Raw genomic sequence first — 13285 nt, forward strand, 5'->3', positions numbered from 1 at the left:
GACATCCTTGTAAACTTTCTCTGTGCTTTTTCCATCTTATTGATATCTTTCCTGTATGTAGGTGACCAGAACTACACACAATACTCCAAATTTGGCCTCACCAAAGACTTTTACAAGTTTGTTTCCTACGGTATTACCCAATACCCTTGGATATTTAATTCCCAATTATCTCCAACCTGCAACATTTCTGTGATGGCCAACAAGTCATGTCCATTTGCACTAATTTGTGATATTAATTCACTGACCTTGTTTCAAATACTATGGCCATTCAGACAGAGCGCCCTTACACTCATTAACCTTTAAGGATCTAGTAACTTTTGTGTCTTTTGCATTTCACCTTTCTGTATACTACTCTGACTTACCTGAATTTTTGCTTCAGTCTCTGCATTGCTTCTCTTGTCAGCCTCATTAGGCCCATTGTCTTTTAGTCTCCGTTCCTCCAACACAATAATCCTATGTTACTCAAATTCTTTTTCATTGCATTTCACCTTTCCTTTGAGTTTCTACACTATAACTTCTCAAATTCCCTTCCTAAAACTTGCTTCATTCCTTCTTTTGAAGTTAGTCCTTAAAATTTGCTTTTGAAAAGAAACTGCTGTAATATTATGATGGGATGAGTGTTTGAATCTTGTGAAAAAGGCATGTCATTAACATCCTTTGTGACTTCTTTTTACACTGATGGCATTATATGTTGCTCTTTCCCCTACTTACCGTGAAGTACCTGAAGGTAAATATGTTTCCCATTATTCAATGGCATAAGTGGACCAGAATACTTTTGTAGCAAAAAAAAAAGCCACACGAGGAACTTAATCAGAATATATGGAGGAAGTAAACAGCCAATTTTTCAGATTGAGATCCTTCATCTGGACTGACACAGCAGAGCAGAGATAGTCAGCATGAATAGTTGAGGCCAAAGGGTGTGTCAAGAGCTGGCCACAATAGGTGGAGACAACTGATGAGGGGTTGATTGGCAGATGAAGTTAGGTGGGGAGGAAAGGGCGGAGAGAGTGATGAAGACTTGGAGGTGATAGGTGGAGGTGACAAATGGGAGAAGATTATAAAATCTTAAAAAAAGGAAGATGAAGAGGGTAACCAAATAAGGGAGGTGGGTGGGCAGGGAGAGGGGTAAGCAGTGTGTGAGGGGTAGAGAGGAAGAAAAGTGCATAAAAGGGGATTGTGTGTGTGGTCTGGGAGAAGAGTGTGTGTGAAAGGACCTAGATTGCTCAGAAGGGGAAATAAAGAGACAGGGAGGATGCTGATTTCCTGAAACTGGAGTATTCACTGTACTTGTAGAGCAATATGAGGTGATGTTCTTCTATTTTGCATTTGACCTCACTGAGCCGTGGAGTTCAAGGGCAGACTGTTTGGCATAGAAATGAAAGTTGAGCTAACTTGCAACTGGCAGCTCCAATTGTCCATTGTGGACAGAATAATTTGTGTACATATGCCTTCAGGCTCAAGCATCTTTGCATATTTCATTGAAACTGAATGTACATAATAGGAAATACTTCCAATCTAACAAACTTAATCATGGATGCTTACTTTATACCAATGATTAAAGTAAAAGCCTTGACAGTAAATTTGGTGTATAACATGAAAAGTGATAGTATCTACTAACATGAAAATAGGTAGTATATTATGCTTCCTTGCTGGAACTTGGTTAAAGACATGGGTACAATAACACCATTTAAAATGTATTTGGTCAGAAGGTTTATAGAGACTCGGGCCAAACACAAGTGTATAGGACTGGCTCAAATAGTCATCTAGGCTGGCATGGGTGGGTTGGGCTGAATAGCCCATTTCCATGCTATATAAATCTATGATGCTATGACTCTGAGATCCCCTAAATAGAGTAACTGCTTTTCACTCTGTGGGAAGATGCTCAGAAAGCAAAAATAAATGAATTACAGATGCAATTTCCAAACCTGATAAAATTAAGCAAAGCAGGTATTGGTTAGTGTGATGGGTTCTGCTCATTGTAATAAGGCCACAGCTTCTTTGAAGACTAAATTACATTATTTTGAAATAAAAGGAACATGAGAAGGTAATCCCAATGTCATTAATCTGCATCAAGAAATGTTACAGCTTTATAGCCTTGAGCATATTCTAAATTCAGATTGAATGTGTATTGACCGTTACATTCAGATGCTGTCAGATAGGGATGATGAGTGCCTTACCCCTTGTGTATTCATCGAGATTGAATACTTACTCAAGGATAGAACATTTCATAAATGGATCAGATTTATTTTATTTATTCATTTTTAGCTATAGGGCTTCATTTTGATTAATACACACAGTTCTTTAAACATTTAACAACATTACAATTATGGTAAATATTCTGATTTCTGAAAGTACAGTGGATTCCAGTAAATTGGGCCATCGCTTAAACAGGGCAGCTGTTTATTTGGGACAATTCTTAAAGAAAAAAAACTTATCAAGAAAATAGCCATTGTTTATTTGTGGCACTGTGCCACCTAATAGCGGCAGAAGACTGTTACCAAACAATTTCTAACTAGCATTAGACAGGTGGACTTGCATAGCCGTTTTACACTACACCGTGCTTAGAGTGAATAGTTTTTAAATAGTGTCATTTGCATGTGCTTGTGTTTAAAAAAATCATTAATTTTTGTCACTGATAGTTGGTGAGAAATAAGCAGTAAGACAATTTACTGCGGTTTCAAGCATTCAGGCTTGGAAATGCCAGAATCGGCCAGGAGTGAAAGTGAAACATTTTCACTATTTCAGCAAGTTGGGAACTATGAAAAAGTTGAAGGTATCAGCAATCATCTTGACTGTTGCAATGAAAATGAAGAGTTGAGGGATGTAATTGTCAAAAATTGTACGAAGGCAGTCCATTACCTACACTAGATGTTTGCATTGATTTTGTTCATTGGCAGTGTTAGTCCTCCATTGATAACAATAGGGAACTAATAGCAACACACATCAAAGTTGCTGGTGTACGCAGCAGGCCAGGCATCATCTCCAGGAAGAGGTACAGTCGACGTTTCAGGCCGAGACCTTTCGTCAGGACTAACTGAAGGAAGAGTTAGTAAGAGATTTGAAAGTGGGAGGGGGAGGGGGAGGGGGAGATCCAAAATGATAGCAGAAGACAGGAGGGGGAAGGATGGAGCCAAGAGCTGGACAGGTGATTGGCAAAGGGGATATGAGAGGATCATGGGACAGGAGGGCCAGGGAGAAAGACAAGCGGGGGAGGGGGAAACCAGAGGATGGGCAAGGGGTATATTCAGAGGGGCAGAAGGAGAAGAAGGAGAGTGAGAGAAAGAATGTGTATAAAAATAAATAACAGACGGGGTACGAGGGGGAGGTGGGGCATTAGCGGAAGTTAGAGAAGTCGATGTTCATGCCATCAGGTTGGAGGCTACCCAGACGGAATATAAGGTGTTGTTCCTCCAACCTGAGTGTGGGTTCATCTTTACAGTAGAGGAGGCCGTGGATAGACATGTCAGAATGGGTATGGGATGTGGAATTAAAATGTGTGGCCACTGGGAGATCCTGCTTTCTCTGGCGGACAGAGTGCAGGTGTTCAGCAAAGCGGTCTCCCAGTCTGCGTTGGGTCTCGCCAATATATAGGAGGCCACATCGGGAGCACCAGACGCAGTATATCACCCCAGCTGACTCACAGGTGAAGTGTCCCCTCACCTGGAAGGACTGTCTGGGGCCCTGAATGGTGGTAAGGGAGGAAGTGTAAGGGCATGTGTAGCACTTGTTCCGCTTACAAGGATAAGTGCCAGGAGGGAGATCAGTGGGGAGGGATGGGGGGACGAATGGACAAGGGAGTCGCGTAGGGAGCGATCCCTGCAGAAAGCAGAGAGAGGCGGGGAGGGAAAGATGTGCTTAGTGGTGGGATCCCGTTGGAGGTGGTGGAAGTTATGGAGAATAATTTGTTGGACCCAGAGGCTGGTGGGGTGGTAGGTGAAGACCAGGGGAACCCTATTCCTAGTGGGGTGGCGGGAGGATGGAGTGAGAGCAGATGTGCGTGAAATGGGGGAGATGCGTTTGAGAGCAGAGTTGATGGTGGAAGAAGGGAAGCTCCTTTCTTTGGAAAAGGAGGACATCTCCCTCGTCCTGGAATGAAAAGCCTCATCCTGAGAGCAGATGCGGCGGAGACGGAGGAATTGCGAGAAGGGGATGGCATTTTTGCAAGAGACAGGGTGAGAAGAAGAATAGTACAGATAGCTGTGAGAGTCAGTAGGTTTATAGTAGACATCAGTGGATAAGCTGTCTCCAGAGACAGAGACAGAAAGATCTAGAAAGGGGAGGGAGGTGTCAGAAATGGACCAGGTAAACTTGAGGGCAGGGTGAAAGTTGGAGGCAAAGTTAATAAAGTCAACGAGTTCAGCATGCGTGCAGGATACTAGTAATAATAATAGGGAACTAATATATAGTTTCATAATACTGGCCCATTCCCATTCTGACATGTCTATCCACGGCCTCCTCTACTGTAAAGATGAAGCCACACTCAGGTTGGAGGAACAACACCTTATATTCCGTCTGGGTAGCCTCCAACCTGATGGCATGAACATCGACTTTTCTAACTTCCGCTAATGCCCCACCTCCCCCTCGTACCCCATCTGTTACTTATTTTTATACACACATTCTTTCTCTCACTCTCCTTTTTCTCCCTCTGTCCCTCTGAATATACCCGAATATACCCCTTGCCCATCCTCTGGGTCCCCCCCCCTTGTCTTTCTTCCCGGACCTCCTGTCCCATGATCCTCTCATATCCCTTTTGCCAATCACCTGTCCAGCTCTTGGCTCCATCCCTCCCCCTCCTGTCTTCTCCTATCATTTTGGATTTTCCCTCCCCCTCCAACTTTCAAATCCCTTACTCACTCTTCCTTCAGTTAGTCCTGACGAAGGGTCTCCGCCTGAAACGTCGACTGCACCTCTTCCTCGAGATGCTGCCTGGCCTGCTGCGTTCACCAGCAACTTTTATGTGTGTTGCTTGAATTTCCAGCATCTGCAGAATTCCTGTTGTTTACTCATATTATTCCACTTTTATGTAAGGAGTCCTGTTTGGGATTGACAATAACTTAAGTGCTACAATAGCACTTGGAATTTGCTTGTAACTATGAATTTTTTTTGTAATTATATTATTGATATCATTTCTTAATGGTAAGCTTCAGTAACCAATAAAAATAATCTTTATTGGTAGCTCATTTTTTTCTCATTATTCCTAAAATTAGGAAAAGTTGTACTTAATATTTAGTAGAATAACCAGTGAATCCATTATTAATAAAAAGTAGTTCATTAAAATTTTGAACTATTAAATACATTTGTCTATAATATTAAACCACTAAATATATTTGTTTATTATATTAAGAATAGCCAGTGTAGCAACTGTCACAATACTTAAAAGCTAAATTTTTAAAAATAATTTTGATATTTAGTATTTAAGTATTTAAACACACTATTAACAAAGTTGTTTATGATTTCAAACCAAACGGAAACTGAGGATATCATATTTTCCTTTTCCATTAATAATGTACAGCCTAAGAAACTCAGTCTGTGGCTTTAGGCCATTTTTAGATGATTAATAAAAGGTCTCATTGAATAGGTATCTGCAAATGCAAAGAATAAATGTGAATGTAATTAATATTTATGCAATGGGAGTTTGTTGTGGCAAACTGTACATTCGTTGCACCTGCAGACTTTTTTCATATTGCAGGTTCGCCTGCTGTTTAAAGTTAATTTCAGCTTTCCATTCTGGTAGAACTATTATTTCTCTTTAGCATAACTTTTAACATAAGTTTTGGTACGATGTTTATTATACTTTGGGTGATATTTATTCTGCTCATTTCTTATATAGAGAAAGTAATAAAGATTTGTGATGAAACTGGAAAATGGTTTCGACACCCAGAGAGTAACAGAACCTGGACAAACTACACACAGTGTAATGCACACACAAAGGAAAAGCTAAAGGTAGAATTGCAGTTTGCAATTCATTGCTTCATTATTAAATTAATAGAGAATAAGTGTATAATAATGAACCTTATTTTCATGTCAATACAGACTGCATTGAATCTATTGTACTTGGCAGTGATTGGGCATGGATTATCAGTGGCTTCGCTGCTGATTTCTCTCGGCATATTCTTTTACTTCAAGTAAGTATTTCACAGTTTTTTTCTGCCTATGTTACTGATCCATTATATGGATGCTCTTTGAGCCTGAATATGATGCATTGGAATAGTAGACTCTCTTTAAGTAGCCAAGCAAAGAGTATGCTTGTATTGTGATGTTGATACTATTCAATAATAAAACAAATTTGTGTAACATAAATGTCAATGAATGTTATTTTCCTATTTTATTTAAATAGCAAGCTAAATATGCAGCATGGGTACACATGCAGAATATTTTTCATATACTCATAGCAGTTCAGAAAGAGATCATGCATCCCATCTGATCCAGCGGAGCAATCTCATCAGTCCCATTTCCCTTCTTCTCATTTCCCTGTAACTCTGCAATTTACTCCTTTTACACATGCCCAACAACTCCCCTTTCAATACCTTAAGCCGTTTAACTGTGTTAGGGCTAATTTACTGGAGCCAATTACCCTACCAATGCTTCTGGAACATGGGGGAAATCATATGCAGTAACAAAACATGTGCAAACTTTGCTCAAGCAGCACCAGAGGTCGGGATTGAACACAGATCCCAGGAGCTGTAATGCATTTTATAGACTGGTGTTGAAAATGTAAGGTCCAACTGAAATAAAAAAAATTGCCAATTTGTACTTTGCTGGCTTCTGTTATGTATATCACTGTTATACACTTGCTGTACGAGATTAATTGGGAGTCAGAAATGCTGCATTGCACTTTTAAATTCTCTGCTAAATTCTGTGTTGCTGTGAGTCCCAGATAGGAAATGGAGATGCAAGACAAAGCGTCTGGCTGGGTTTACATGGGTGTCACCAAGATAGGTACTGAAGAATATTAGAACTTTGCGCAAGTTACTAATTAGTAAAAGAGAAAAGACATCAGGTCAGGACAGTACATTTATTTGTTAGTAATCTCATTTCAAAGAAGGGTCAGAGATTAATTACTCACTCCTGCTGAAAACAATGATAGTTGTTTATCTTAGATTTATCTTGCGACACCACTTCCTCGCAGTGGATCTACAGAGGAAATGTAGTAGCATGTCATTTGTAAAACTCTAATGCACTGATTTGCTTTCTGACATTTGCAGAGTAGAAAGAAAAAATGTTTTCCACCAAGGATTTAAGTTCTTTAGTGGCCCACTGCTTTGAAGGGAAGAGGTGCTCTGAGAGCCCTATTATATATTTTACTGCAATCATCAGATTGCTGCAAATCAGGTCACTCAAAACACTCTTTTCAACAAACATTTCTGGTCACTGAGTACTGGATTACTGGTGTCTTATTATACTAGGCTTGATTCCCACACTAATGTGAAATGCTGTTTATGGGTAGCTGCGGAAGATGATAATGATCAGGCTGTTGTTGTTCCTTTTCATGCCTCGTGGTGCATTGGGTGGCATTTTTTTTGCCATTTGCTTAGCATTTGTCTGTTTTTTATGAGCTGGATTGCTAGCTCGATGCTCAACCCAGCGTGGATAGAAAGCACAGCTAGGTTCAAACCTGGGACCATTGGCCTTGAAGTCCTGGTGCTGATCCCATTACACCACCGGCTGGCTTGTGATCAGGTTAAGGAAGGATTTAATGATGATGAAACAGATTTTGAATTCAGCCCAAGTTGAGGTAGAACTTTAATAAGATCGTCAAGGAGAGAAGCAATATTAATGAGAGTTAGCAAGTACTGTAGACATGGGGCTATGGATGCATTAGACTTTACATCTGATAGTGAAGTAATGATGAATATTTCAGCAGCATGGGGCTGAATTAGTGAGATGCAGGAGGTAATAGGAACATGGCAATGTGATAGTCAGCATATGGGTTACAGTCTTCAGCACAAAACTCAATTTAATCTAATTCATCAGGAAATGGGTTTCATTGGCAATGTGAGCATCGAACAGCTGTTGTTAACTGTACTTCAGGTGGGGATTGACACTTTCTGAAACAACAGCAATCAGCTTGCTGTTAGGTAGTGAACTCCAATTTTCATACCCAATGACAATATAATTTTACATGTTAGGATAGTGTGCAGCTTGGAAGGTACTTGTAGACCCCAGCATTCCTTTCCACATTTGGAACTTCTTGTGGAGGTTGCAAGTTTGAAAATTGCTGTCCAAGAAACAGTGGTGGATTTCATGCATATATTTATAGGTGATACACAGTGTAATCAAGTTACTTGACTGTTAGAGGGAATAAGGAGGTAGAGTGAGTTGATGGGTCCCAATCCTAAGTGGTGTCTCAAATGGTGTTGAGTTTATTGAGCGTTGATGGAGCAGCACTCAAGAAGAGCACATTCTATCCTATGCTGGCTTGCAGTAGGATGGCTTTGGTGGGTGATTCACCAGGTCAGAACACACAGCCTCTTACCCATATTTTGGGTACATGCCAATGTTGTAACTGTATTGGAACAGCTTAGCTTGATCTCAAGATAGTTCTGAAACACAAGTTTTCAGTACCACATCTAGAATAGTCAGGTATCATAGCCTTTTCTGTATGCAGTGCTCTCAGTCATTTCCTAATATCATGTGGTGTGAATCAAAATGGCTGAAGATTAGCTTCTGTGAGAACATGGACCTCAGAACTAGGCAACGATGGATTATCTGTTCGGTACATCTATCTGACAGTGCTTACAGATGTTTCACCCTTGACTGAGACATTGATAATGGTGGGGATGTTCATTGGAGATTTGTATCTATTATTTGTTTTATTATCCAATGCTATTCATAAGTGAATCAGGAAGATATCACCTGCATTTTGTCTCTTTTGTCCATGATGTGTTGTTTCTGTTGTTTAGAGTGCAGACAGTTCTGTGTTATGGGTTGGTACCTCATTTAGATTATGCTGAATGCTTTTGCACTGACCAAAAGAATCATGAAGTGATTTGAGCGGCTGGTAATGGATCATATAAAATCCCACCTTCCAGCTACATTGAACTCTTTGCATTTCCCCCACCACTTGAACCGGTGCACTGATGATGCCATTAGCTCAGCTCCTCACTCCATCCTGTCCCCAAGTTGCTGTTCATCAGCATCAGCTCGGCATTTAATACCATTGTCCTTCAGAGACTGTGAGGTAAACTATCCTTGTTGGGACTCAAAACCCCTCACTGGCTCTCAACAGCCTCTCTGTAACTGGATCTTGGACTTCTTGACAGAAAGACCCCAGTCAGTCTGAGTTGGCAGCAACATCTCAAGCTCCATCATGCTGAGCTCTGGTGCTGCCCAGGGCTGTATGCTGCTTTTCACGCTCCTTCCTGACTCATGCCAGATCCAGCTCAAACCATATCACCAAATTCCCTGATGATACAACAGTGGCTGGCCTCATCAACAAGTACATGTTAGTATGTGTTCAGCACAGCATTGTGGGCCAAAGGACCTGTATTGTGTTTCTATGTTTTTAACAACAATGATGCATTGGCATACAGAGAGGAGGTAGAGAGGTTTGTCAAATGGTGTGAGTATAACACCCTGAGACTCAATGAAAACAAGAGAGATGATTATGGTCTTCAAGAAAGCACAGTTTGACCACTCTCCATTGAGATAGATACTTCATTGATCCCAAAGGAAATTACAGTGTCACAGTAGCATTACAAGTACACAGATATAAATATTAGAAGAGTAGTGGAAAGGAAAAAAAAAGTTACCACAAACAGTCTAACAGGAGGGGGTCATCACTTCCCTGGCTATAGGTTGACTCATTGTAGAGCCTAATGGCTGAGGGTAAGAATGATCTCATTTAGCACTCTTTAGAGCAGCGCATTTGTTGTAGTCTATTACTAAAAGGGCTCCTGTTCAACCAATGTGGCATGCAGAGGGTGAGAAACATTGTCCAGAATAGCCAGGATTTTCCAGAAGGTCCTTTGTTCTGCCACAGCCTCCAGTGTGTCCAGTTTGACACCTATAACAGAGCCTGCCCTTCTAATCAGTTTATTGAGCCTGTTGGCATCACCCAAGTTGATGCCATTGCCCCAGCACATCACCATATAGAAGTGGAGAGAGTGAAGAGCACAAAGTTCTTGGATGTGCACCAGTGGACGACCTAACCTGTACCCACACCACTTCTCACTAGGCAAGAAAACACAGCAGTTTCTGCACTTTCTGAGGAGACTAAAGTGTGCAAATCTCCCCATCCCATTCTAACAGCTTCCTACAGGAGCACCGTCAAGAGTGTCATGTCTGGCTACACTATTGTGTGGTATGGAAGCTACAAGTCAGCAAACTACAAGGCACTACAGAACAGAGTAAAAATGTCCAAGAGGATAACAGGGGTCTCCTTCCCCCCTACTTGTGACATTTACCGGGACAGTTGTATATGAAGGGCCTGAAGCATTGCGTAGGATCCCTACCACCTAAACCACAGTTTTTTTGATCCACTACCATCAGGAAAGAAGTACAGGAACATCAGGACTACGACAGCCAGATTGGAGATCAGCTTCTTCCCTCAGGCTGTGAGACTAATAAATACCCTGCCACCACTAAGATCCCGTCACTGGGACCTCAAGCTGCTTACTGTTACCATTTACCTGTGCTGCACACTACATGAACTTTGAAATATATTTTAACAACTTGCATAACTTTTTGTTTTATGTGCTGTGTGTGATATATGCTTTGTGGGTGAACAGTTATCCGGAGGAAGGTTGTTTCAGTTGATTGTGTATACGTACAGTCAGATGATGGTAAACTTGAATTTGACAATTAACTTGACTAGAGCCAGTGGCTCAGACAAGGAGATGTTATCAGAGCTAAGGCTTGGTGTTTTTGTAGAATTGCAAGTGACACTTTGCTCCTTTTGATTTCAGACAGAAATAGAGGAGCTGCCAGTTCTAAGCAAGGCAATGCCAACATGAGTCAAAATGAGTGATTTTAATGATAACATTCAAAGAACAAAGAGAAGAGCAAACAGTTGAATTAATCTGTTTCCTTTCATTTTTCTTTTGTAGAAGTTTAAGTTGCCAGAGGATAACGCTTCACAAAAATCTATTTTTCTCATTTGTTTGTAACTCCATTGTCACCATCATCTCGCTAACAGCTGTGGCAAATAATCAAAAGTTTGTTGAAAGTAATCCGGTAAGTTTATCAGACAGTTGTTGTAAACTGCAGATATTAGTTTGATATCTGAAGGAAAGCAAAAGCTTGTTTTTAAACTTTGCGGTGTTTACAGTTCCAGAATATCATAATGTGTTTCACACTTCATTGAAAGGTAGTCATTATTGTAATGTAGCAAATGCAAATTTATACAAAACTACAGAAACAACTGAGTGATGAATATATAGATAATCTGTTTCTGGTACAAACAACTGAAAGATAAATACATTATTGAAGAGGAACTGAGGAAAGACACAGGTCTTCTGTGAAATTGTACCAGGGCATTTTTCACATTTTTCTTCAAGGGTGAATGTGGACATTATTTCTTGTCCTGTGTTCTGGGTGACATCTCTGATAACAAAACACTCTCATAGCTGTATTAGCGTATAACTGCAGATTCCTGTGCTCATTTTCTGAAGTAAGACTTGAATCCTGAACCTTTCACAGAGGCAAGAACATCAAAGTCCTAAGCGTTTCTGGTGGAGGAAAACTGTCACTGAATGAACAACATTTTTATACTGCTCCTGTAATGTAGCAAAACATCACAAGGTACCAAATACAAGTAATAGAAGGGTGGCACAATATTACACCTTGACCCAGGTCTAATCCACAACTCAGAGTTTGCCCGATTTGTTTGTGAGTAGGTTGGAGAAACTGGGTCCTCCTCCATTTCAAAGACCCGTGGACTAGTGGGTTAATTGTCCACTATAAATTGCCCTAGGTGAGTGATAGAATGTGGCACTGGGTAGGAGACGTACCTTTGATAAGCATGTGGGCATAAAAAATGGAATTAATATAGGATGGTTGATAGTTGGCAAGGATTTGATGGGCCAAAAGGTTTGTTTATCCACTGATGTTAGGTTTTAACACAATTTCATAAAGAAACATTCCGGCAAACGTCCAAAAAATTGGCCAAGGTAATTTGTCTAAGAATTTGCAACAACTTAAAGGAGCAAAGAGTGGAACAAGAGTACAAAGATTTAGTGAACAGTTATAGAGCCTCTGGCTTGGTAGGTGACAGCATGATTATTGACAGCAGGGACAATTACATCAAAGAATTGTCAAGTAAAGGAGGAATGTAGAAATGTGAGTAGGTTGTGGGGCTGGGGAGTGAGATGCATGACTATGAACAATTTAATTACAAGGCTGGGAATTTTAAAATCAAAACACTGCATTACTACACGCTACAGTAGTTCAGAAAGCATGAGGCTAATGGACTTCATATAATTTGTAACTCAGGCAGTGGGGTTCAAATGACTACAAATTCACAAAAGATAGAAGGAGATAGCCTGGCACGCAGTGTAACATAATCATTGTTTTCTCTACTGAAACCCTCCATCCTTGGATAATCTTTGTCCATGAAGAACTAAAGCAGGGATAGAATCTGATGAAGTTACAGTGGTGGAAGTGCAAGGGAAAAGCTCACCACCAATGTTGCTAACAACCTGCTTCAGTTTTACTTACACACATTCCACAAAGTAGCAGGAAAAATAGACAACTATGTAGAACTCTTCAACAAATGGCCCGTGACCATGGAGAAGATGAAAGGGTCAGTTTTCAGGAGATTGATGCAACCTTTAGACTTGCCCTGACATTTCTGCATTGTCTTTTGCTGCTCACATTTATGTTACTCCCCGAGTGGCAGGGAAGTAAACACAGATGAGTGATTCTGCAGCAAGACCATTAATCAGTACGTGAGAAATGTGTATCAGAATCCTGTAATATTATGGAATCTACTGAGCTTGTTTAAGCTGCTTCCATCTATTTTAATGACAGCAGGAATTGCTCAGCAAAAGTGAATTGCATTTGTCAGTCTTCAATTGCCTTATTCCCATGGGTAACAGTTCTCAAACTTCTTTCTGTTTTTGTGGAAGTGCAGGTTACTGACAGTAGTTCCCAATTAACTGAGAAATTAGATAGAAATATCTGCTTACACAATATTAAACAACAAAAATGCATTTGACAGCCAAGTCCCCATTTTCAGCATATGTACGTAATCATGTACATTTCTCACAGTTGCTAAACCCCATTAGAATGAAGAATGACAGGTATAATTTCTATCAGAAATATGTGTTAAATATGTGTATTTGAT

The 13285-nt window shown here is 40.4% G+C and overlaps 1 protein-coding gene across 2 annotated transcripts in view; it reads left to right on the top strand.

Moving 5' to 3' along the window:
* The window catches only part of LOC140199509 (calcitonin gene-related peptide type 1 receptor-like), a 94276-nt gene that overhangs the window by 61580 nt on the left and 19411 nt on the right, over positions 1 to 13285 (top strand). For both annotated transcript variants that reach the window (XM_072261718.1, XM_072261719.1), the window contains exons 5-7: positions 5831 to 5943; positions 6034 to 6125; positions 11049 to 11175. In XM_072261718.1, coding sequence (XP_072117819.1) covers positions 5831 to 5943; positions 6034 to 6125; positions 11049 to 11175 — 332 coding nt within the window. The remainder of the gene's footprint in view (positions 1 to 5830; positions 5944 to 6033; positions 6126 to 11048; positions 11176 to 13285) is intronic.

This window comes from Mobula birostris, chromosome 6, assembly GCF_030028105.1.
Source record: "Mobula birostris isolate sMobBir1 chromosome 6, sMobBir1.hap1, whole genome shotgun sequence".
Classification (NCBI taxonomy): domain Eukaryota; kingdom Metazoa; phylum Chordata; class Chondrichthyes; order Myliobatiformes; family Myliobatidae; genus Mobula; species Mobula birostris.